The 27929-nt window shown below is 32.6% G+C and overlaps 3 protein-coding genes and 1 long non-coding RNA gene across 4 annotated transcripts in view; 3 read left to right on the top strand and 1 right to left on the bottom strand.

Annotated features, from left to right (window-relative positions):
• Window positions 1-687: 687 nt before the first annotated feature.
• LOC100879886 (carboxypeptidase Q) lies at window positions 688-16854 on the top strand. Its single transcript, XM_003701321.3, has 7 exons — window positions 688-819; window positions 8998-9392; window positions 12348-12498; window positions 13391-13640; window positions 14632-14872; window positions 15736-15918; window positions 16063-16854. The coding sequence occupies exons 2-7, from the start codon at window positions 9046-9048 to the stop codon at window positions 16316-16318; spliced, it is 1428 nt and encodes a 475-aa protein (XP_003701369.1). The 5' UTR covers window positions 688-819; window positions 8998-9045; the 3' UTR covers window positions 16319-16854.
• Window positions 3817-4713, top strand: LOC143265694 (uncharacterized). The gene has a single exon (XM_076539252.1). It carries the CDS (start codon window positions 3817-3819, stop codon window positions 4711-4713), a length of 897 nt encoding a protein of 298 aa, XP_076395367.1.
• A 1254-nt stretch (window positions 16855-18108) lies between the features above and the next one.
• Window positions 18109-27929, bottom strand: part of unc80 (unc80, NALCN channel complex subunit) — a 65756-nt gene continuing 55935 nt past the window's right edge. The window contains exons 50-52 of the mRNA XM_076539103.1: window positions 25367-25489; window positions 20999-21147; window positions 18109-20549 (exon numbers count right to left, since the gene is read on the bottom strand). Coding sequence (XP_076395218.1) covers window positions 19974-20549; window positions 20999-21147; window positions 25367-25489 — 848 coding nt within the window. The 3' untranslated portion in view covers window positions 18109-19973. The remainder of the gene's footprint in view (window positions 20550-20998; window positions 21148-25366; window positions 25490-27929) is intronic.
• Window positions 25156-26549, top strand: LOC105661945 (uncharacterized). Its single transcript, XR_001095269.2, has 4 exons — window positions 25156-25265; window positions 25347-25563; window positions 25672-25749; window positions 25870-26549. It is a non-coding gene; the product is annotated as an uncharacterized LOC105661945 (long non-coding RNA).

The following is a 27929-nucleotide window of genomic DNA, read 5'->3' as shown; positions in this document are numbered from 1 at the left end:
CTTAAAAATATGTTTTATACGTTTCTAGTATATTCTAAATTTCTTATAAAAATACAAAGGTTTCCCAATAATCTTAGGAATATCAAAAATTTGAGAATTACCAAATTAATTGTAGCAATAATTACTAATGCTTATTTTTAATCTACATTCCTAAACTAATATTTCTTATTCTAATTAATTCCAATACCCAACTATTTTTTATTTTGATTCATTTATTTTATCAAACTATTTTTTATTTCAATTAATTCATTTTGCCAAACTTCTTATAATCAAATGTATGGTACACATATTAAGTAAATATATATTAAATTTTTAATTTTTAAATTCGAATTTGGTGTTCATCAAAATATATTTATGGATTTTTATTTTGCACAGAAGTATTCTATATTTGCAATAAATTATACTTACATGAATTTGTATTATAGTTTATCACTAGCGATCATTATTGAAAGACAATTATAATTCTTTGTTTCTTTAGCAGATTTCAAATTTCCTGCAACGTTCATTGATATTTGTTTGTAATTATTAGAAATTATTATAGACAATGATTAGGTAATGAATACAAGAGATTAGTACGAGTCTTTGTACTGTTATTATTTTTAACTGTACGAGGAAAATTTGTACAACAAATAATACAGTTCAGTGTCTTTCATTATCGCTTCCTACTCCTCTTAAAACTCTTCGATTCCCCTCCATTGCGTTCTATATATTCTTGAATCCGCAGCGAACGAGACCATAAGTTCTAAAGTGAGCTACTGTTTCTGTTCAAAACATGGGATATTGTGTCAAATAGAACTGTGTTTATTTTCACAAGTCAGGGTAAGTTTGAAGTGAATTTTTTTGAGTTGCAAATGTGGTGAAGTCTGCGATAAAATTCGTCGATTCTAAAATATTTTATTAATATAATAAAAGCAGAGTTTTTGTTATGTTAGATTAGTACTAAAGATTGCTAAATTTGTTTTTATCTTAAATTCGATTAAAAATTGTTAAATTACGAAATTTATTTAAGAAAGAAATTTTCGATCGTGAAAAGTGTATTGACATTAAAAGTCGATTGACAAATATTAATTAAAAAATTTATAATTGGTACATAATTTTTTTTGATCGAATATAATTACTGTCATTTATAAAATTGATAATTTTAATTTAAGAATTTTATTCAAAATTTGATACTTTCAGAAAATCACTTTTAATTCAAATTTCACTTAAAAAAATTACTTTTAAATTCTATTTGCGAAAAATTACTTTCAGCTAAAAGTTAACAAAAAAATTGAGGTACAATACTTTTGAATTGTTCTATGAAAGAATTTTCAAATTTTCTAAACGGGAAGGAAACATATAAACAAATTGTATTCTACGTTTTCAACAATCAAACATTTATACAACGGTGCGTTTACATTAAAAGAACAAATACACATTTCTTCTCTGACCTTGATACAATTCGTGGAAGAAAAGGAAGTAACGTTGAACAGGAAAAATGTTGGGTTTTACCTATTGGGTACAGGGAAGGTAAACATTGCATTCATATCCAATTAGAGTAAACGCACCGTAATGTGACTCAGATATTCTGTTACAATTAGCTTATCTATGCTATTTGAGTATTTTACAATAAGCGAAATAAGTACGTGAGATAATACGAGTCTTCGCAATTAAATACTAATTTACTATTCTTTGTTTGATTATTTAAATTGTACAGGAATTATAAATTATGAGATTTGTATTTATATTCATACTTGATATGTGATAGACGATTGTCTAGTATTAAATGTGTCATGTGTAGACTGCAAAAATTTATGCAAATATATTACTACATGCAAAATATATCACCTACATGCAAAGCTTATGTTAATATCTTATTGTATTTAATTATGTTTAAATACCTTCATAGTATATGTAATAAATATGTGAGGTACATACAAAATATATGTGCAAAATGTGTCACATATACATATATGAAACATATGTGTAAAATATTTTCATGTCTGAAAAATGTGTCAAATATATGCAAAATATGACAATTATATATAAAACAAGTATCTTAAATATACACTTTCGTGGAGATAAAAAAATACATAGTTTTGTTTAATCAATGCATTTATCAGTATACATAGTATAGGTGTTGAATGTACCTTATGTAAACAATTATAAAAAATAGCTTTATACTTATTGAATTATTATAGTATTAAATTATCTTGAATATGAAGTTTCGTTGTGTAATCTTCATACAGTATGATTTCTTAAAAGAATATTAAATTAATATACTATGAAACAGGTGCATAAATTTAACTAATTTTTTTCGATTACTATTATTTTAAAAAATTGGAGACTTCTTTTCTTAATTTTAAGTTTGCATTATTCGATTAATATTTTTCAACATTTAGCATAAAAATAATAACTGTTACAATCATTTTTTCTATTAGAAAAATTCATGAAGTAATCTTAAACTATTTATACATAATTTATATTGCAAAAAATATGTTTATACAGTTATGTCTACTATATGTTAACGTTTGTACCAATTGATTAATCAAAATTAATTAAAAAAGGTGGGATACAACTCAATGAAATTAATTTTGAAATATTACGGAAATAATTCGAATGTTAATAATTAGTTACACAAAAATTAAAAAATTTTGAAATTATGGTAAAAAATGTAAAAATTATCAACATCACAGAGTAGAAAAGATGGCACCTAATATGGTACATACATGCTTATAAAGAAAATTGAGAAAAGTTCATTTTGTTATGAAAAATGAACACTAATTGTCGTTTTCGTTTGAAGGAAACATTATTTAAACTCTTTCATATGATTTTTCATATTTATATATGATATTTTTTGGCATTATTGTGCCACATATGCAATATTATTTCTTCCTCTCTTATCAAGCGCATTACACTGAGATTACAATGAGAATGCATTGGCCTCATTTTTCTCTACTATTACCATAATTAGAATGATAGCTGATAATATTATGTAACATTAAAGCAATCTTGGGCTAATGACCATGGCAGTCGATGCCCATAACATTAATCATCATCATCATCATTAAAGCAATCTAATTTAAAGTAAATTATTATTAGTAATGTAGCGGCACATGGTTCGCAGCGTTGGTAGAAATTAGCATTGACCGTTTACAGATGTTTAGGTGTAGGCAGTTAAGCCTACCCTAAAGTCTGTAAGTCGGCGAAATTATTTTATGTTTTTTGGACGTGCGTAGCTCAATAGACTACCCTACCATAAACGCTGCCAGCCATGTCCCGTTACGGTTCATTAGGCCACATGGTCAGCGCGGTCCGGAAGGACATTTTCGACTCTCAAATTCTAATTTACAATACTCTTTCCCCCGTCGAAAATGGGAGGACTCTGCGAGGAAAATAACTCCACCCTCAACTGTGTAAGGAGTTACGCCTTCTCCGAAAAGTTTATATATACTGCGGAAGGGCGTCAAAACAGATATAATCAGTCGAGCCTCCGATTCTGCATCATCGAACATTCTATACTGATTCCGTAACATTGTATTCAATAGCATTTCTGTAATATCACACATAGTCTCCATAGTTCACATTAAAACACCTTACCTCTTGCAAACACACTGTTGCGAGTAATATTTATTCATTTCACACCTAACCTACCTCGCGACAATTGGTGACCCGCGACGTGATCACGGCGTGAGTGTTACGTGATTTAGTGGAAACACAGTGATAAAGTGCAAAAAGACACAGTTAAATATAAGACTTCATACAGACATTTACTTAGTTTACATAGAGACACACATAGTTATATTTAGTTCAATAAGTGCGAATTTAGTGTTAGTGATGGCTAATGAAGATAGAGACGTTTTCTTCAGCCCGCAAAAGAGTGGAAATCAGCAGCAAGGATCAAACCCCTTTGAGGTGTCGAACATCGACCGTGTGGGTATACGTGTCCCACCTTTTTGGTCCAGTAACCCGCTGCTCTGGTTTCATCAATTGGAATCACAATTCGCACTCAACAACATAACTGTGGATTCCACAAAGTACTTTTATGTCACGTCGTTCCTTGATATTAAGTGCTTGCAAGAAGTCGAGGATATTATACAAAATCCTCCTGCCACTGGTAAATATGAAAAAATCAAGGAGGAGCTAATACGGAGGCTATCCAGATCGCAGGAGCAACGGATTCAGCAGCTCCTGGAACATGAAGAAATTGGCGATAGGACACCTTCGCAATTTTTACGCCATCTCCGCAACCTGGCTGGGGATATTAAAGTGCCGGAAAATTTCCTGAGGACGATCTGGATGAATCGACTGCCAGCATCAATGCGGACCATCCTCGCCACGCAGATGGATGCATCTCTCGAGAAGATGGCGGAATTGGCCGATAAGGTCAATGAAATCACGCCTATCGGGAAATGTGCTGCTGTGTCCACGGACACCCGATTCGAGCTATTGTGCGAGCAGATGGCGCGTTTAACACAGCAAGTTGCGGAGCTTGCGAAGCACAGCAATTCCACGCATCCAGGGAGATCCACTTTCCGCGGACGGAAAAAGTGGCGCAACTACGGCCGCAGCTCCAGCCGAGGCAGAAACAACAGCCGCAGCCCCAGCCCGTCGCAGCCAGGTGTATGCTGGTACCATCGCAGGTTCGGTGACAGGTCAACGAGGTGCACCATTCCCTGCACCTACCCGCAACGTCAACAGCAACACCAGGGAAACGAGACCGATCGACCTTAGATGCGGCAGAAGTCGTCGATCCAGCCACGAGCCGCCTATTCTTAAGTGACAAAGACAGTAAGGTAGAATTTTTAATAGACACTGGCGCCGATATCAGCGTTTATCCGCGTAAATTAGTTAAGGGACATCCTCCCAAAAGTACATACACTTTGTATGCCGCGAATGATTCGACCATCTCAACGTATGGCGATATCGTTTTAAATCTAAATTTAGGATTGCGGCGAATTATCAAGTGGAAATTTATAATCGCGGATATCACAAAACCAATAATCGGCGCGGATATGCTTAAGTATTACGGCTTGTTGGTAGATTTAAGGAATAAACAGCTAATCGACACTGAAACAAAATTAACGTCACGAGGAAAACTGGGGATTGCCGATTTAAATTCAATCAAAACAATTGTCGGTGACTCTCCATACCATAAAATCCTCACAGAGTTCATAGATATCACCATTCCCACACGTACACATACAGGCACAAAACACAACATTACACACCACATTAAAACGACTAAAGGACCATCCGTGTTTTCGAAACCACGTAGGTTAGCACCTGATAAATTAAAAATAGTAAAAGAGGAATTCGAGCATCTTTTGGCCGAAGGTATAATTAGACCTTCGAAAAGCCCGTGGGCTTCGCCTTTGCATTTGGTTCCTAAAAAGGACAAAGGTTGGAGGCCGTGCGGGGATTACCGAGCACTAAATGCACGTACAGTACCTGACCGTTACCCTTTGCCGCATATCGAAGATTTTTCTAGTTTATTACATGGCAAAACCGTTTTCTCCAAAGTAGATCTTGTTAAAGCATATCATCAGATTCCCATAGAACCTTCAGACATAGAAAAAACAGCAGTTACTACCCCCTTTGGTTTGTTTGAGTACGTCAAAATGCCATTTGGTTTGATGAACGCGGCTCAAACATTCCAAAGGTTTATTAATGAAGTATTATTTGGCTTAGATTTCTGTTATGCATATCTAGATGATATTTTAATAGCATCGCGTAACGAGGAAGAACACTTGGATCACATTCGTCAGCTTTTCAATAGACTTCAAAAATACGGTATCATTATTAATCCTGCTAAATGTACATTCGGTCAAACTTCAATAGATTTTCTTGGTTATACAGTAAACAGTAAAGGTACTGCTCCAAATCCAGAGAAAGTAGATGCCATCAGAAATTTTCCAAAACCTCAAGATATAAAAGAACTCCGACGTTTTTTAGGGATGTTTAATTTTTATCGTCGCTTTGTCCCTAACGCCGCAAAATTACAAGTCCCATTAACAGATTTATTAAAGGGTGCACCTGCTCGTGGTAATCCTCGTATTGCCTGGTCGAAAGAAGCCGAACTTGCTTTCACCCAGGTAAAGGAAGCACTTGTTGAAGCGACCCTTCTGGCGCACCCGGTACCTGGCGCTAAGCTTAGTGTTACCGTGGATGCGTCTGATTTCGCAATCGGAGCGGCACTTCAGCAATGGGTGGATGATACCTGGCAGCCTTTGTCTTTCTTTACAAAAAGCCTTTCGTCAGCCCAACGAAAATATAGTGCATATGACCGGGAATTATTAGCCGCTTACACCGCAGTTCGTCGTTTTAAACACAACCTTGAAGGTCACGCATTCACAATTTACACTGATCACAAACCTCTGGTTTACGCTTTCAAACAGCGGCCAGAGCGTTCCACTCCACGACAGTTCAGACATCTAGATTTTATAGGACAATTCACTACAGACATTCAACACATATCAGGGAAAGACAACATAGTCGCGGACGCATTGTCCAGAATACAGGAGATTAATAAACCCGTTGATCTATCGGAATTGGCACAGTCTCAACAGGCAGATGAAGAGCTTCAAAGTCTCTTGCTGTCTGAGACTGCCCTTAAATTAAAGAAAATTAGGTTCCCGTTTAAAGATCGCGAGTTGGAAATTTTTTGCGACACTTCTTCTCCTACTGTTCGTCCATATGTACCTGTAAACCTCCGTAAACAAATTTTTAACACACTACACAATTTATCACACCCAGGAGTTAAAGCCACACGCAGACTGGTTACTGATCGCTTTGTTTGGCCATCTATAAACAAAGATTGTAACACTTGGTCTAAACAATGCATTCCTTGTCAAAGAAACAAAATTACACGACACACCTCATCTCCGTTAGGCAATTTTTCATTACCGGTTTCACGATTTCATCACATTCATATTGACATAGTAGGACCATTACCCATTTCACAAGGATACAGGTATTGCCTTACCTGTGTCGACCGCTTTACCCGCTGGCCAGAAGCTTGGCCGGTCGAGGACATAACAGCCGAGACAATAGCAAACACCCTTTTAGTAGGTTGGATATCACGCTTTGGTGTTCCAGCTATTATTACTACAGATCAGGGTAGACAATTTGAATCTCAACTTTTTAAAGAATTAACACAGTGTCTTGGTTCACATCATATCAGAACTACCGCTTTTCATCCTTCATCTAATGGTATGGTAGAGAGATTGCACCGACAATTAAAATCAGCAATCCGTTGTCATGAGACCGACAAATGGACCGAGGTACTCCCACTAGTCTTATTAGGTATTAGATCCACATATAAAGAAGATTTGCACGCAACTCCAGCAGAATTAGTATACGGATGCACGTTAAAATTACCGGGAGAATTTTTCAATAAAGATCAAAATAGTCCAGTGACGTCCGATTTTGTTTTACACTTCAAACACACAATGAAAAACATACAACCTTGTAAACCCTCACGACACGGCACACATACACCATTTATACACAAAGATTTACACACATCAACACATGTATTTATTCGACACGATGGCGAAAAACGTTCTTTACAACCGCTGTATGACGGACCATATAAAGTTATCAACCGTAACAGTAAATATTTCACTGTGCTAATTAATGATCGTGAGAAAAACATTAGTATCGATAGGTTAAAACCTGCGCATGTAGAACCGACTCAACTTGTAACGAACAATACTTCCGATACACGAAGTGCGAGCGATCAAGCAAGCCGTAGTCCTAAGAGCATTTTGAAACAAGCTGTGCCAATTAAAACACGGCATGGCCGTATAGTTAGATTTACCGAGCGTTATCAGGCATAAGTAACCGATGTAAATAGTTTTTCTTGTCTGTATATAGTTTTTTTTGCGCTCTATCTTGTATTACTGTTAGTGTATTTTCATGTATGTAAGTATGTATGTATGTATATAGACCATGTAAATTTTGTATAGCGTTATCACTGGCAAGGGGGTGATGTAGCGGCACATGGTTCGCAGCGTTGGTAGAAATTAGCATTGACCGTTTACAGATGTTTAGGTGTAGGCAGTTAAGCCTACCCTAAAGTCTGTAAGTCGGCGAAATTATTTTATGTTTTTTGGACGTGCGTAGCTCAATAGACTACCCTACCATAAACGCTGCCAGCCATGTCCCGTTACGGTTCATTAGGCCACATGGTCAGCGCGGTCCGGAAGGACATTTTCGACTCTCAAATTCTAATTTACAATACTCTTTCCCCCGTCGAAAATGGGAGGACTCTGCGAGGAAAATAACTCCACCCTCAACTGTGTAAGGAGTTACGCCTTCTCCGAAAAGTTTATATATACTGCGGAAGGGCGTCAAAACAGATATAATCAGTCGAGCCTCCGATTCTGCATCATCGAACATTCTATACTGATTCCGTAACATTGTATTCAATAGCATTTCTGTAATATCACACATAGTCTCCATAGTTCACATTAAAACACCTTACCTCTTGCAAACACACTGTTGCGAGTAATATTTATTCATTTCACACCTAACCTACCTCGCGACAAGTAATATCATTATTATTAGTAATATTAACACTAAAACTACCAAACCAGCTTCTTATTATAAGGAACATATTTTGTTAAAATACATTTCTTGAAATCAGAATTGATTTTAATCAAGATAAAGAATAAATAAATGTGTGTACTAATTTATGTTTCGTCGTTTGTTCATTTATTTTTTAATTTCAAATTAAGTACACATTGTATGGTGGTAGGTTTAGTGTTAAAGTAACTAAATACTTACTGTACAATATGCCTAAGATTACATAAACTGAACAAGTATGTACAAATTAAAAAACAAAACCGATCTCTGACCGAAAACTGATCTCCACAAAGAAATACATTTACAACAAGAAAAAAACATTGCATGAAAATATTATACTGTAATAAAAAAATATTTGCATAAACTTTCGCAGTCAACAAATGTAATACATAACCGTATCACTAAAACTGATTAAAATGATATTTTCAGTACAAAACATCGCTTTCACCCGAACGTAAATATTTAATATCGTTCGATATGTTATCCTACGTAAAACTTCTTATCGTCACGTGGCTCCTTCGAGCACAAATTGCGTCTGCACAACTTGTGGAAGTAGACGTTAGCACATGTCAACTGCCACCGAAATTGGCGCAGGAAATAGATTCGTATGCCCCGATCGTCAAAAATATAATAAACGAGGCAACCGTAGGATCCTTCAAGAATGTCACCTGGAACGAATTAGCATACTTCGTTGACACGTTTGGACCGAGAGTATACGGCAGCGATGTGTTGGAAAAATCGATTGATTATGTGTTAAATAAATCGATCGAATGTGGCTTGGAAAATGTACATGGGGAACCCGTTACTATACCTCATTGGGTTAGGTGAGTTTTGTTAATTATTGTAGATACCAGTATAGGTGTACGAATGATAACCCACGAGATGGCGCGTGACTTAGGTGTTTAAAAGAATTATAATTCAGAATACTTGGTTCTGTATAAATTGGTCAGAATTTATTTGATTAGAATTCTGTATAAATTGTCATGTTTCTAATAGGTTTTCTAAGTTTCTGAATATGTATCTAAATTTTCCGATTTCCAAGAGGCAAATTTCTGCACTTCTGAATATCTAAATTTGTCAATTTCAAGGTAGCAAATTTCTACACTTCTGAATATTCAAATTTTCAAATTTCTACAAGCTCGAATTTCTGCTTTTCTGAGTACCTAAATTGTCAAATTTCCATAAGCCCCAATTTCCACTTTTTCAAATACCCAAGTTCTCAAATTTTTATAAGCTCAAATTTCTACATTTCAGAATATCTAAATTTGTCAATTTCCAGAAGACATATTTTCTACCCTTCTAAATATCCAAATTTTCAAATTTCCACAAGCTCGAATTTCTACTTTTCTAAATATCCAAATTCTCAAATTTCCATAAGTCGAAATTTCTACTTTTCTAAATATACAAGCTCTTAAATTTCCATAAGCCAAATTTCTACACTTCTGAATAAGCGTCCAAACTCCAAGTTCAACGTTTCTAATCTCCCAAATTGTCGAACCCCAAATTCCACATACCACATACAGATGACAACCCAAGAGTTGGCGCGTGAGACTCAGGTGTATAGAGGGGCTGCGCCTCGAATTAGTCAGAATAGAGAAATAGACGCCTCACAAGTATTTTCGGCAGTAGAATTTGTTCACGCGCTGGGTAAAATATTAATTATTTATAGTTATTTACGAAGGTTGTAAATCTTCGTCGACCCATGGCGTTTCCACAACTTGTTACGGTAGTGGAATTATATGTAGAGTTAGTATTATAGAGTAGAATTGATAGAGTGGCTCAGAGTCCTCCACACTGGTGTGCCCAGGTCATTGAAGGATGTTGATCATCATCCCACTAGTTGTAATGATTGTTGTGTGTTAAAGTCGTTGATAGTGACAAAGTTAATGTAAGACTGACCGAAGTAAGTATATTCTAAGGAAGCTGAATTAAGACTGACTAGTCGCTTCTAAACAGTCAGAAAAGAAAGCAATGCAGGAAGTTCAGGACGTGAAGGCGTTACCAAAAAAGGCCAATCAGGACAGATTATTATTTGTGAAAAATACTGATTGGTGAGATGGTTTAGCGAATGGGATTGTAAGATTTTTAGCCTTTATTCCAGGGTTGTAAATTACATTTTGTTAACAAAGTAACCCAAAGCAATTGAGTGATTTGGGTCCTTCAAAGGAAGTAATAAATGGGCACCATGTGTTTGTCATCGGAGTTCGAGCGCGTAGGCCCACTTTATTGGGGTGCACAGTTTAGGACCATGGAATAAACTTCTTTAAGAAAAGGTATATTGGTGTTAAGAAAGCGTGCTTTTCTGGCCTATTAGAAGGTTATTGTCAATTGTTAAGAACGTCAAGTTGTGGAGACGTTCATATGGTCTTAAATATCAGTTTAAAATTCCAAAGGTGAAACGTTTTTGGGTTTGACAAAATACTCATAGATATTACCTTAATTATATTCCGAGCAACTCGGAACAGAATTGGCTCCTGCGGTCATACACCAATTAGGTCATAAACAATTGTCGGCAAACGATTCGAGACTGAGAAATAGTGCGAATTCAGCAGTTGTTATTGTCATTATTATTCTTATTTACCGAAATGTAACTAGAAGTGTCCATGCTGGGGAGCTTCTTTTACTTTGGATCTCACGCGCTAACTCGTGGGTTGACATCTGTAATTGGGATGATTCACACCTTGCACTCTGATTTCGGCGTCAGACGTAATAGACTGTTGACTGCTATAATGTTTAATTGTTTAAATATCGACTGCTACAATGCATGAAGAAAATCAAAATAAGTATTTTGAATAAGTACTAATAATTAAAGGGTACCCATATTTTAGATGTAATAGGATTTCAATTTTGGAATGGAATAATTAATTATTTGTTTAAGTTTAGTAGTTTATATTTCAGTGTGTAAGTGGTATGCTCTTGTGGGCACGGAGGACTTAGTTTTCAAATTTGATAATTACAAAATTTTTAAATTTTTTCTCAAATCTCAAGTTATATATTTCTAAATTTCCAACATCAAAAATTTTCCAATTTTCATATTCCTACACTTTTAAACATCCAAATCTTCACAATTCCTAATCTTCTTCCTAAAATTCCTAATTTTGCAAAATTTCAAATTTCCAGTTTTCAAGTTTGTAAATTTCACGCTATTAATTACACTTTGTATAAAACTCTAAATTACGTGGGTTGATATCTGTAATTATTATGTCGATATTGTGTACAGTTATTGTATGGTAATCATTTAGTCATATGCACTTATAATTTTTATTATAAAGTTGTTATGCAGTTACTATAAAATCATTATATTGTGATACCCGGATCTTTTTATTTGTTAAATTACATAGGAACATATTATCTCCATCTTTCACTCAAGTTCTCTATGTGTATCTAATTATATCATTTTCCAACGTGATCAACGCGGAACACATGCTTTTTATGTTGTTACATTTAATGACACTTTTCATAGCAAGTTCTAAGAATGTATACATACCAGTTATCATACCTTGAATTGTAGAAGCAGCAGTGAAAAAATTTCTACGTGCAAATCTCCGGTTTCCCTGAAACCGGTTCTTGAGTCATAAGAGTAAAATAACGCAGTTAAACATGCAATAATTCAAATTAATGTAAATTTATGTTGCGATTTTTAGATATATTTTAATTGTTGTCTTATAGACAAATGTAATTAGGTAAAATAAGATTTTATGAAATAAGGTAACAAAAGGACAAATTGTAGTTTCGACACAAATATAGTGATTTAGGTGATAAATGCGTGAATTTTTCAGAGGAAAAGAGTCTGCTACACTTATACTACCAAGACGAAAAGATATGGCTATGTTGGGAGTAGGTTCCAGTGTTGGTACCCCACCTGAAGGCATCACTGCAGAGGCAATCGTTGTTAACACTTTCGATGAGCTGCACCGAAGAAAAAATGAAGTAATTGCTTTGATATATTTTTTAACTTTTATGTTGCATTGTATTACTAATTTCTAAATTCGCAAATTCTCGAATTTTCAAACTCTGCGTACTCCGAATTCTTAAATTTTTAATTATGACATTCCAAAGTTCTTAGATTTCCAAATTCTCAAGCTTTGAAACTTCTAAGTTTTCCAATTTTTAAATTTTCACATTTCTGATTTCTTAAACATTCAAATTTTCAAATTTTTTATTCCCAAATTACCATACTCTTAAATTTTTAAATTTCTAATTTCCCAAATTTCAAAATTCTTAAATTCTCAAATTCTCAAATTTTCAAATTCTCAAATTCACAAATTCTCAAATTTACAAATTCTCAAATTTACAAATTCTCAAATTTACAAATTCTCAAATTTTCAAATTCTCAAATTCACAAATTCTCAAATTCTCAAACTCTCAAATTCTCAAATTCTCAAATTCTCAAACTCTCAAACTCTCAAACTCTCAAATTCTCAAATTCTCAAATTCTCAAATTCTCAAATGCTCAAATTCTCAAATTCTCAAATTCTCAAATTCTCAAATTCTCAAATTCTCAAATTCACACATTCTCAAATTTCCTAAATTCTCCAGTTCCCAAATTCTTAATCTTCCAAATTCTCAAACTTCCAAATATTCAAATGTCCATATCTCCATATTTAAAATTTCTCTAATTTCCACCTTCTAAAATTGTCCAATTGTCAAATTATCATAATTTAAAATTTCAAAATTCTCCTTATTATCTAAAATTCAAATTCCCAAATTTTTAAATTTCCGAATTCTCAAATCTGCAAATTCTCAATCTTCCGAAACCTCAAATTTTCCAATTTCCGCGTATTATTGAATTTTTACAGATTGTTCTGTCTATCGATTTCAGGTACGTGGAAAGATCGTTGTCTTCAATCAGAAATTTGTTTCGTACCTGGAAACCTCGGATTATCGAATTAACGGAGCATCGGTAGCATCGAGATATGGCGCCGTTGCTGCATTAATCAACTCAGTTACTCCGCTGTCGTTGTACACTCCACATACAGGCGAACAATTCTACCATAATAATGTTACCAAAATCCCAGTTGCTTGCATCACTCATGAAGATGCTGCTTTGTTGAGAAGAATGTCAGAAAGAGGTAAATCATTTTTTAATGATTTGGAAAAACATTTTTGAAAAGCAACTAGCATGCCAAACATTTTTATTTAAAATATAAATTGAATTAATTAGAAATTTTAGATTATTTCTTTAATGCAAAATCATTTAAGTCAAGCTTCATTTTTTCTGTACAAATTTAATTATTTAAATTATTTAAATTTGTAGTAGATATAAACTCATGAGGAGATTTACCAAATTTTAATAAAATTTTTATGTAAGTCTTGTATAATATTTGGTACTTTGTACACTTGGTAATTTGAACTAATTTGAATTTGTTTGAAAATTTGATCAAATTTCTGTTACTATACATTGATGTAAATCGAACAGTTTTATGCATTCATATTTTATTTTATTTATCTTCTGTTTTATTAGACAATAATTGTCTACTTATTATCATAATAATCATTTTTTGCTATTGACTGTTTTATCATCTGCTTTTTCGTATATGCAAATTATGTTTTACATGTTCTTGTACAAAGTTTAACTATGAAGTAATTAACTATTCATTACAATATTATATTCATTATTACTTATTCTTCAAATAATTATCAACTCACATAAATAAATCAAATTTCAAAAATGTATCAAGTACCCTGTACTCACATCACACAAGAAGTCTTGTTTAACACGTTGACTGCTACACAGAAGCAGTTGAAAATTATATTAGATAATATTTTTGTTTCTAGCAAATCTTACCAAATATTCTCACAATATTTAATTATATTTATTATTCATAGTTTCAAATAGTTAATATGAATATTTCCAATTAGTGGACACATTCTTAATAATATAGATGATACGTTCGTATGGAAGATTAGGCGACATCCATATGTGGGTGATAGTCAAAACGTTAATAACTCAAAATTATAAGTTAACAATAAAGAAAAGTCAAAACAAATTCAAGTCAAAAGTCAAATTCAAGTTAAGAAATAATACTACTAACACATATATGTATATACTTTTCGTTATAGGTCAAACTATAAAAATAAATTTGAAAATGGGAGCGAAAAATTTGCCAGATACGACATCGCGAAATGTAGTAGCTGAACTAAGGGGCACCAGAAATCCAGAGAAAGTGGTTGTTGTATCCGGTCACATCGATAGTTGGGACGTTGGTCAAGGAGCAATGGACGATGGCGGTGGTGCTTTTATTTCGTGGGAAGCTCTGAAGCTCTTGAAACATCTTAATTACAGACCAAAGCGCACAGTAAGGTAAGCATTACATCGATTCAAATGAAAGAAAAAAATTGACAAACTTTTTCTTTTTATTTCATTAAAAAATAATAAGGTGACATTTCATTTAAAAAATAATGAGGTGACATTTCATTAAAAAAATAAAGATGTGACATTCCGTTAAAAAAATAGTGATGTGACATTTCATTAAAAAAATAAAGATGTGACATTCCGTTAAAAAAATAGTGATGTGACATTTCATTAAAAAAATAAAGATGTGACAATTCATTAAAAAAATAACGATGAGACATTTCATTAAAAAAATAACGATGTGACATTTCATTAAAAAATCAAGCTATCAAAATTGAAAACCTTGCATTTGAAAGTATTTTTTATTGAAACATCTTGTATGACTAAAAGATATAATTATAAAATAAGTTATAGGTCGTTATTATTAAAAGAATTTTATGAAGTACGTTAGACATCGTTATCAGTAAGTGATGTTTACGAAATAAATTATAAATCTTTCTAAATGAAAGATATTTGTGAAATAAATATGTTTTTCTAAAGTCATCGATTTTACCAAAAATATAAGCTAATAATTTAAATTAATTTATATGATACATATAATTGTAATTAAATTGCACAATTTAATTCAATTTATATAATTTATGTAATTGCAATCAAATGACACAATTTAATTCAATTGACATATATAATTGCAATGAAAGTATACAATTTAATTCAATTGACATATATAATTGCAACGAAGGTACACAATTTAATTAAATTTATATAACTTATGCAATCGCACCTAAATTACATAATTCAACTGCAGCAAATTTAATTAGCACAACAGTAAACACGAAATCATCGAAAAATATTTCACTCCTAATTTGCAGAATGATTATGTGGACCGCTGAAGAACCCGGAATCATTGGAGCTAATCAGTACATAAAAGCTCACAAAGCCGAGGAACACAACTTACAATTTGTAATGGAGTCGGATCTCGGTACCTTCATGCCCTTGGGAATGGAGTATTCCGGAACGGATCAAGTCAAGTGTATTTTAGGAAGAATTCTGAAGTAAGAAACATTAAGGATATCTAGAATACTAATGACTTTCCAAGGACTGGAACTTTCCAAGGACCTTTTCAAAGATTGGAACTTTCCAAAAACTTACGCTTCCATAAACGTTCATATTTTTTACGATTTTCGTTCTGTTTCCAGACTTTTATCTCCAATGGGAGAAATGAGACTACGCACACCCAGTTTGGGTCCTGACATCGATTCCTGGGTGGAAGCTGGAGTTCCAGGAGGTTCACTTTGGAGTTCGAAGAATGACGAATACTTCTATTATCACCATACTAACGCAGATACCATGTTGGTCGAGGATCCGGTAGCTCTTGACAGAGGAACAGCCTTGTTTGCTGCTGTGGCATACGTGCTTGCTGACATTAGTGTCGATCTTCCTCGAACCAAGTGATCGCAAACTTAATACTAGAACTGTCAACCAACTCACTGATTTTTATATTTTACGTTACGAAGTTTAACACTAGAACTGTCCATTACACAAACTCATTGACGTCAAGTTTTAATTTAGTTGTTAAAACCTGTTAATCTTTGGCAAACAGTTAAAAGCTGTTTACCTTTGGCAAAGTATTTTTGTCCAAATTGATTGAATGTTCCTTGATACTGCATTTATCTATTTATTTTTCTACTTTGTTTCAAGTTTGAAAATAAACATTTAATTCCGGTAGTTCTAGTGTTATCTGTGACAAATTCTGATGAGAATTTTTCAATTTAAAATGAGGACAAAGAGACAGTTGTCCAATTTAAGTTACAATGCATTCTAAATGACTTTCAAAAGTTTCGTTAAATTTTATACGAATTTGATATATTATAATTAGACTGCATTGCTGAAAGGTTGTAAAATTCTCGTAAATCTTATTTAATAGGAATTTCACGAAATCAGTATGTGTTGTAATTTTTTACCTGAATAAAGTGTGACTGAAAGCTTAATTAGTTACAAAATGTTATTTTAACTGTTCTCATCTCAAACATCGCGCTCACCAAGTATTTACTCTCGGTCAAACGGCGGCATAATAAAATGGCCGTCGCGCTCAGAATGCAAATGGCGTTAGGTTAGGTCAGGCGTATTTCACATTTGCATTAGTATTTCAATGAACAATGATATAAGCAATTCAAGTATTGAAATAGGAATATCTTGCAAACCATAAGGGACCTATTAATTTTGACAGCTGATGTTCATAGAAAGTTGTAAGGTGAAGTGGGATAAATGCAGATGATTAGCAGATATAGCGCACAGTCTCTTAAAAATATCACCGTACGATGCAAGCACGATGGATTGCCGCGGTTTGAGACGATACATGAACGATATTTTACCATCGACCGATTGGTCCAGCGACGATATGAGGCCGGCTTTGACAAATATTTTAAGGAGGCTCGATAAAACGTTTAGCAAGATTCATAAGAAAGCTTCGGTCAGAAGAAACACCGATTGGACCGCTGCAAATGACCTTTTGAAAGGAGTTTACGAAACGTTGGCCAGATGTTCTTATATTGCACACTTCCAGAATTTGAAGACACTGCTAACTACTTGTCAGGTAATTCAATTTTTTGCATTTCATGTAACTTAGGAAGATTTATTGAAGGTTTTCACAAACTTTCATAAGGTGAAGTGGGATAAGTGCAGACTCTTTTTTTACACAAAGTTGGTATTTAAACGTAAGTATTTTCAGTCTGCTATGTAAATACTTAACGCTGTTATCGAACGCTTTGCACAATTACTACTATTTAATTAATATTAACTAGGACCTTAATTTTCCTTGTACATTTTGATTTTGATAGGAAATTGTTTAAAATGTCAATTACTCTGCACTTTCCCGAAAATGGGGTAAGAGCGTAACTTGAAGTTAAATACTTTGAAACTTTATTTCATGTGCAATGGAGCAAGAGCAGAATTATTAACAAATCTGCTATAAAATGCTTTTTACTGCATTATGCAAGTACTCTATACTGCAAACAAGTACTCTTAGCTGAAATATAAAAGGAGATATAGTGAAACAAAACAAGGAAACAAACATACTAAATGGAGAAATTTTTATTGTAATAAAAATAGGCTGTATACGCACTTGTCCCGTTTATGAACTTACCCCACTTCACCTTAAATGAAAAGAAAATGTCAGCAATAACGTGGTGGTCATGAAGTGAAAGGAATGTCTCGAAATGTCATTCAATAAAAGCAAAGAAAAGTCCATTGATCACAAAGTATTTTTATTTCAAACTCGTTTTTACAGACGGTCGTCACATATAAATACTTAGGCCTAATCGTTCGTGTGGTCATGGTTGCTACGCTCGTCAAAGTATTACAAAGTACATATCCGGTGACCACGAGGCTAGGCTCTTAACATATGTATCTTTAATTGGTCTTTCCGGTCAACGGATAACATTAATGGAAACTTTGAACACCGTATCGGGCCTTTTAATTATTCCCAATCGTCGTTGCGAGAAGTGTTTCACGGTGAAATAAAGAATCGACAATCAAAATGTTTTAAAATGAACCATCTTAAACAAGGAAATGTTTCACTTCGTTAAAATGCATTCCAGATTTGTTTTGTATGGAATAGAAACAAATAAGTATGATATCATAGTCATCGTTTAATTAATGCAAAATTTGACAATCTTGCATATCTATTCATATCTAGTTTTCTTAAAACAACTAGTGTACTTTACAAATTTAAAATTTACATTTCTTCAAATAATACCTTTTGAAGTTTTAATTTGTTTTTTAAAGGTATTCGACGTTCGATACATTCTTTTCGGGTTCACACGGAACGATCTATTACCCAATTGTAATTTTGGGAAATTACTCTACGTTATGTTTTAATCAAACCTTTAATTGCTAACAATATTTGTTTGTAATTATTTCACATTATCTGTTTTCATTTTTGTTCTATGAATGAAGTACGATGGGAACGAAGGAAAATGAATGTAAGAGTTGGATTAAAGAGGTTTTTTGTACGTTTGTAGTACTTGGTAGAGAAACGAGTTGGTTCTTCTGAAGAAACGGCGATATAAGGAGAGATAACCTATAAATCCTATAAAAATTAGTGAAGTTCTAAATTTCTATATTTACAATTTACAAATACTCAAATTGTTAAGTATTACATTTTTCAAAATTGAACATTTTTAAGCTTACAGATGTCCAAATACCCAGAATTTAAAATTTCACGTTTTCAAATTATCAAAATATCAAATTATTAAATTATCAAATTATCAAATTATTAAATAATCAAGATATTAAATTATCAAGTTATTAAATTATCAGTCATCAAATTATGAAATAATCAAATTACCAAATTGTGAAATTATATAATTCTCAAAATTGAAAAATTTATTAATTTCATTCATTTATAAAATTTATAAAATCAAAAATTTTGAAAGTTCTTAAATTCCTAAATCCCAGATGTCTGAAATTAGGAAAGTCTCACGCTCCCAAATTTTGAAATTAGGAAAGTCTCAAAATCCTAAACTTTGAAATTCTGTAAATTACACAAATTATTCAAATTACCTAAATTTTTAAATTTCCAAATTTTATAAATTATCCAAATTATCCAAATGATTGAAATTATCTAAATTTCTAAGTTATCTAATTCTCCTAAATTTTCTAAAATATTTAAATTGTTTAAATTATCAAAATCACCCAAATCACCTAAATCATCAAACTCACCAAAAGCACTCAAATAGTCCAAATCATCCAAATCATCCAAATCACCCAATCACCTAAATTACCCAAATTACCTAAATTCCAAAACTCTCAAATCATCAAATCTCCAAAACCTCAACAAAAACAACCTCACTTACACCAAACCAATCATAATCCGTCCTAATTCTCGACTATCATAGGCGACAAAGTTCTTTTCCCTTACATCGCCATCTCCACAAACAAATGATCGGTATTTCACCAATTTTTTACAAAATCCCCAACACAAATCAACCAGGACCACTTAAAAATAGTAACAAAGTGAAATAGATATGTACCAGAGCCCGTTAGCAACTAAAGGTTCTTAATCAGTCTCCTCCTGAAAAACTAAATTGCAAACCCCCGTTAACCGCCTCTAAATCAGCGTGTCCTCATCCTGATTCGGGAAGACCATCAGTAAAGAATGCTGAGAGGTCGTCCTCTGACTGGAGGTCAACAACGCCGTCTTTTCCCCTCCGCTTCCGTTTATGGAACAATCCGGCGAACTTCCTTCGAACACGTGAGTCGTGGTGCTGCTCGTAGAAGGCATGTCGTTCAAATCTGGCGATGCCAGAGGCGGCGCTTGAACCGAGCGTGCGTTGTTGTTGTTGCTTTCCAAAGACACCAATTGCATGCTGTACGATTCACGATATCCGGAAGTGCTGGATGTGTCCTCGTCCCAGGATACGTCCGACGTTTGCAGGTGGAGATGGTGGTGGTGGTGGTGGTGATGGTGATGGTGGTGCAGACCACCGTGTAGTTCGCCTGTTAGGTTATTACCCTTCTCGCCGTCTGATTGGCGGATCGACGAACTACGTCGAGAACGAATCGACGAAGAATCGGAAGGGATGCTGAAGCTCGATGGATCCATTATGGGCGTTGGGGGCGTTAGGACTGATGGCTGAGCTTGCACTTGCGAGCCGTTGTCTATCGAGTCTGTCTTTTGGGACATCTGGAAAATTCAGTGCAATAATTTTACCGATTTAACTTGGAGTTATGTGTTGGGTTTTCATTTCTTGGACTTACTCTTACTTACTAGTTAATCTACTACTTGTCAAATTACTCTTTGTTATAAAAAATGTTCAAAGTGACAAATATTTGGTATTAGTACACAATGTTAAAAAATCAGCTAAATATTTTATTGATAATTAAAAAAAATACGTAGAGTGACTCAAAATATTCCCTTCTCACAATTTAAACTTTTAACTTTCAAAAACAGAAATTAATTTGAAGTTCTAATTTTTGGAGACACAAGTCAAATTAAATTTTTAACTCTCAAAGATGGAAGTTAATTTAAATTTTTTATTTTTAAAGACACGAGTTAATTCAACTCTCAAAGATGGAAGTTAATTTAAAGTTCTAAGTTTTTCAAATAAAAATTGATAGTAAAATTTCGTATACCTCCAAATGTGTTCTTCGACTTTTTCTCAACCTAAAAGTCTTCTTGCTCTGACCCATAGATCGTTGCAATCTAGGTTTGTCTGGACGACATTCGCCTGAGCTGTCCTCGTTTGGACTGGTTGGGCTCAGTTGACTCGTCATGGTCTCCCCTAATAAAACATAACCTAACTTACTTACATTTCAACGTTAAGCTACTCCCTATTCTGCAATCTATCCATGCTACTCTTCCGAAACTAATTTGTAAATATATTTCCCGATTCATAATTTTGAACTATTATTATCACATCGCACTATCTGCTATAAGTCCTTAATAAAATCAGAGCTTGATACGTTTTATTCATACATTTATAAGTATAATTGCAACTATATTTACAACTTATATTTGAATTATGAGAAGTAAAATTGTAACAATATTACCATGGTAGAATATCTTGTTATTCAAAATGAATTAAAGAAAATTAAGTAAGAATAATGCTATAATCATGCTTTTAATTGTGCTCGATAAGAAATTGTTGCAGTATTTTATAATTAACTGTTATAGTTGCATTCGTATAGCTATGTTATAAATTGTTCATTTTTAAGTATGGATTATTAAAGGGTGAAGAGATAAGCTTGGAAGGACTGTAGAAGAGCGAGCGTTCAATAGAATAAATACAATATTAGGAAGAAAAGGAATTTAAAAAATATTTTCAAAAGTATTCCTTTCATAGCGATTTAAATTTTCAATAATAACACGAGAAATAAATAAACTGTCTTTTCTTCTTTCACAAAGTTTTGCATAAATCTTCCTAGATTTTTATTTATAAAATATCAACTTGAAAATATTTGCATCAGTGTATTTATAAATGTATATGTATACAGGGTGGCTCACCACATTTTGCCACCTAGATTTGTGTCATTATTATTACTAATAGCAAACAATGTTTTAGTTGAAGTTGAGTGGTTTTGAGAGGGACATATGTTGGTGGTATATTTTTTTGTGGACATGTAAAGGACATATGAAGGTCATTAATGTTTCTTTAAATGGAATCATATATTTTTTATCGCATCAGCTGATACTACTTCATATTCTTTACAAAAAAAAGTATTAATCTATGTATGTGAAATAATCATTAGTTTAGGAGATATTTTAGTTCTAACTTGTTAGGAAATCGTGACTTTCTGATCAATATTATGAATTGCCCTAACTGAACAGCAAATGTTTTTCTACATGCTTTGAGAGGTCACGTGTCACTAAACGAACTGTGAGTTTTTGTTATTTTTTTGTTACGCAGTAACAGTGAAATTTTGTCTCTGTTACGTCTCTAAGACGGTGAATACGACGATACGGTGAATTATCACTTCATAATGAAGTATTTTAAAGAAGAAAAGTCATGTTATCAGTTTATTTTGAAGCTGGGAAGAGTGCTACACATGAAGAAAGATTATACACTACGGGATGTTAGTAAGTCATTAATTTCTCGATTCAGAAAGTGTTCTGATGCAAATGGTCACCACATTGAACCTTTTCTGTAAATAGATATTAAAATTAAAATATCTTCTAAACTAATGATTTTTTCACATAAATAGATTAATACTTTTTTGTAAAGAATATGAAAGAGTATCAGCTGATGTAATAAAAAATATATGATTCCATTTAAAAAAACATTAATGACCTTCGTATGTACTTTACGCGTCCACCTACAAAAAAAATATACCACCGATATATCCCCCCCTCAAAACCGTTCAACTTCATCTAGAACATTGTTTGCTATGAGCAATAACAATGACGCAAATCTAGATGGCAAAATGTGGTGAACCACCCTGTATATTAACTTTGTAATTGTATTTATATAATTGTAATTTTATTAACTTATAATTTGTAATTATATTAATTTTGCATAAAAATTAAGTCATCGTAAACGAATGCAATTCGAGTAATCGCTATAAAAGGTATGGGTCATATATTATCAGCAGATTAAAAAGTTACGCAATTGATATATTCGAAATACAAGTGAAAATGAAACGTGGTATATGATAAATGGTAATGATAATAAAAAGTTATTATAAATTACACATGCTATTGATTGGTATTAACGTTTGTCTACAATGAAAAACATGAAATGAGACATACAAATCTAACGTTATACTATTATTCAATTACTTTTACACTGTATTGTGTGCTAGGATGAATAATGAATGAATTGATTGATTAAAAATCGAGTGCAGTTGTAACTCCTTTCACTAATAATTATTTAATTTCAAAAGTTTTGATAAATGTGCTATGAAATTATGTGAAGTAATATGTAATATTTGTTAGAAGGTGTATGTACATTTTAATTTGAAGCTTGGTGTTGATTGTAATTCTAGAGCAACGATGGGCAAATAGAGAGCCGAAGAGTTCACGGGCTTTGGTGCGAGTAGTGACGTGCTGAACAGTGGAAGAATTTGGTGTGTTAAATTTTTCAAGCGTGAAATTCAGAAATATTTTAATTTTCGCGTTTTAAATTGTGGAAGTTAAGAGTTTAGGGAGGTAGGGATCTAGGTTTTTAGGGATATATCTAGGGAATTTGGGAGGACGGAATTTTCGAATTTTGGAGTGCAAGAATTTGAGAATTTCAGGAATTAGGAATGTTGAAATTCGGGGATTTGGGAATTTAGGGATTTGGGAATTCAAGGATTTGGGAATTTGGGAATTTAAGGATTTAGGAATTTGGCGAATTTGGGAATTTGGGGGATTTGGGATTTGGGGGATTTGGGGGATTTGGGATTTGCGATTTTGGGGATTTGGGATTTGCGAAATATGGGAATTTGGGATTTGGGGGATTTGGGGGATTTGGGATTTGCGAAATATGGGAATTTGGGATTTGGGGGATTTGGGATTTGCGAAATATGGGAATTTGGGATTTGGGGGATTTGGGGGATTTGGGATTTGGGGGATTTGGGATTTGGGGGATTTGTGATTTGGGATTTGGGATTTGCGAAAGATGGGAATTTGGAAAGTTGGAAATTTGGGTATTTAGAGATTTAGGAATTTAAAAATTTAGAAATTTAAAAATTTGGAAATTTGGAAATTTGGAAATTTGGAAATTTGGAATTTAGGAATTTGAAAAATGGAGAATTGTGAAATTTAGAAATTTGAAAAATTGAGAATTGTGATGTTTGGAAATCTGCAAAATTGAAAATTGTGAAATTTAAAAATTTGAAAAATTGAGAACTGTAATATTTAGAAATGTAGAAACTTACGAATGTAGAAATTTAAAAATATAAAAATATATTAACATCTTAAATTTTCAAATTCGCAAACTCTCCAATATAAGAATTAACTGCCCATGCATCTCTTTGCAAGCATAACTGCCCATCGCTGTATAATAGCATAATTATACATACACATAAAATTCTTTGTTAAATTATCGAGTGCACTACAAGAATAGTCTAAAGAACTTTTCCATAATACAAATTTGATGTAATATTATAAATTACAATACAAAATTCGATTAGTGCAAGTTAAATTCTATATCTAAAACAAGTATCGAAATTGAATTATGTATGTAATAATATCATTCATCGCTAATTAATCTCCTATCAGCATTTAAGAATTAAGAAGCAATTTATTTATCATTCCTTTCACTAATTTTAGTATCTGAAATTTTAACTATCAATCTACTTTATTTCAAATATAAATGTACCTTTCATTCGAGTACTCTTGAAACTCAAAACCTTTCAACAGTATTTCTTCTATTACAACTTTAGTAAAAATAGTTTCAGGTACATAAACAATTTAGTACATAAATAAATTTTTAATCAGTGACTTGGAATTCGAAAAAACACTTTTCCAATGAAACACTTTTCCAAACAAATTTATCAACGAATTTCAAAACTAATTCCTAAAAACTTGCCCATGACATCACTGACATGTAATTTTTATAACCACACTTATACATTAATAATACAACTATTTTAATATTATTAAACATTAATAATACAATTATTTTAATATTATTAGACATTAATAATACAATTATTTTAATATTATTAAACATTAATAATACTACAATTATTTTAACATTATTATTATTAAAAAATTATATTCGTAATTTTTAATATTTGTAGTAAAACAACTAGAATTAAAATTTTCACATTGTATGTGAAAATGTTAAGTGCTAATATTTTATAAGCGAGTAAAATTGCTTTTATAATTCTAGGTAAATGTTCTATAATTCTAAACAAAATTAGTTTCACTATTCATTGATAAATTTCGTCTCCCGTGTATCATACATTTTATACAGTATGTACAATTTTCTGTTGCATTAATACTACTTTCACGGATCGTAATACCGTGATTGCAACTATATACGTATTTATTTAGAACAGTGGCTCGAAATTTACCTGATGAGTGCCTAAACTCTACAGAAGAGAGAAAGCGCAGTTTTGGCGCCTTTTGATGAGTTAATATAGGATGAGGCTTTACATGGTTACGTTCATCGTTAGTAGAAGATGGTTGAGATCTATCTGAAACATGCCACATTCAACGTCTAGAATGAACGGAAAGACGAAAGAAATGAAAGAATCCAGATGACCTTATTGTTAGTGTCCTTTTCTCATTTTGAAGCATCTATTCAAAGTTAGAACAGTTCTAATTTATTTAAGAATTTGTATTATATTAAGTATGTAATTTTGTTTTCACTGCACAGATTATTTTGGTGTACAAAATGTCTGATGTTGCAGTGAAGCCATGAAGTATGCAAATAATTACCAAATACAAATTTGAGGTAAGTTGAAGAATTTCTTTCTTGTGAAAATTTCGAAAATTTTGAACTACAAATTTGGAACAGAAATTATTGTAATAATCGAAGTAAGTTCACGATTCAATAACAGCTACGTTTGTTCAGAATATACGGGGTTGCTTCGATTATGGAAGTTTTGCGAAGAAACTAAATGAAAAACATCGAGAAAAATAGTAACATGAAAATTGTATAGAGTATTTAGGAAGCACACGTACACGCACACGCATACCAGATGATAATGAAAAATTACGATGTTGGCCTGTATGAAAAGAATCGATTTCCGATCGTGGAAATAGCCGTAATAGTCAGGCGAGAAAGAAAAAGCTGAGAAGAGTCGAAGCAACTACGTTTCAGAAAAGTAGAACTATTTGTAAGCAACGACGATAGGGTACCAACTGTTGGACATTACCATTGTCTAAATACTGCTATGTAAATTGATCAAGATCGTATACAAAACGTGACGGGAAATGACAGTAATAATAGAATAATCTAATTATATTGTAGTAAAAAAAGGACCGTGAAAATCAGATTCTTCAGCGTTTAATGATTTGCTTAAATTATAAACAAGATATGCGATTAAACAAAGAAAGATTTTTGCTTTCCTTTTTTACAGAGTGATTCATACATTTGAAACAAATTTTAGCTCATCTACTTTAGTTTTAAAAACTGATTTATGAGTGATAATATTCGAGATTAAAATTTTAAGCTAATGCATGAATATATTCAATTTTTTATTAATTATATTCAAATCTTTTAATGTGAGCTTAATGTTAGTTGTGCATCACTATTACAGCTGTATTATTTGCATATTCAATATTTATTTGTATATTTGTATATTCAATATCATTACCTTCATGTTATTAAAATATTTCGTTATTAATAAACAATTGCTAATGTTAATATAATGTTGATGATATAATTATACAAAAATGTTCTAAAATAATCATACAATTAATATTAAAATATTTTATTATATAAAGCATTGAATGATCACATCGTTAACATGAAATTATATAATTAATTAGAAATTTGAATTACATTGATTGTATTGATTTGATCTATCTTAATTGTTAGATTTACTTTCAAAGAAAAAATAAAAAATAAAATAAAGACTATGATTCATAAACATACACTATTTATAAAATATTCATTTTCATTTTGAAAAATAACAAAAAAAAGTTAAAAATCTTGTAAAAAAATATGCATCTGAAAACACATCTCTTCGATATAAAAATATACATCCTCTGAATCACTTTTCTTTAAATCACTTTTTTTCTTTAAAATTGTTTTGCAACAATATTTAAATACTGACAATTGCATCCACTCTGCACATACATTAATTCAGAATCTCTGTTCACGGAGGTAACGAGAAAACAGCAACAAGTATAATTGAGAGGAACATATATAAAAAAAAGAAAGTAGGTGAGCGAGGAAAGATAAAATTACGAGAGAAGGAGAAGCGTGATAAGGGAACACACCAGCAGAACGTTAATCATAGATTATGACAGAATTTACTGTTAGAATCCGCTTACCTCGGTCCCCTAGCTAGCAATGGAAGCAACGCAATGATCAATGTGTCAATATACTAAACAAAGAGGCTCGAACGATGAGAAGTGACGAAATAAAATCGAAGCAATGAAAACGTAATCGAAAAGGTTCGGTGAAACGAACTTAAGAGTCGAGTTTGGGAATCGAATACTTCGAGTATGATTTTTGGGACTTGGTAGAAAATTGGTTGTCTTTGTTTATTTTAGATTGTTTTGGTCAGGAAAAACAAGAATAGACTTCCGAAAATGTATAAAATGTGATTTCTCTTTGCTAGGATTTTGAAGTTAAGGGAGGGGAGGTAAGAATCTAGGACTTTAGGGTTATATCTAGGAAATTTGGGAGGGCGCAATTTTAGAATTTTAGAGTGGAGGAATTTGGGAATTTGAGGAATTCGGAATGTTGAAATTTGGGAATTTGGGAGTATGGAAATTTAGGAATTTGGGATTTGGGGGATTTGGGATTTGGGGGATTTGGGGGATTTGGGATTTGGGGGATTTGGGATTTGAGGGATTCGGGATTTGGGGGATTTGGGGGATTTGGGGGATTTGGGATTTGGGGGATTTGGGATTTGGGGGATTTGGGATTTGGGGGATTTGGGATTTGGGGGATTTGGGATT

This window comes from Megachile rotundata, chromosome 13, assembly GCF_050947335.1.
Source record: "Megachile rotundata isolate GNS110a chromosome 13, iyMegRotu1, whole genome shotgun sequence".
Taxonomy (NCBI): domain Eukaryota; kingdom Metazoa; phylum Arthropoda; class Insecta; order Hymenoptera; family Megachilidae; genus Megachile; species Megachile rotundata.
The sequence above is the reverse complement of the archived record's forward strand: the minus strand, read 5'-3'. Positions and strand labels throughout refer to the sequence as shown.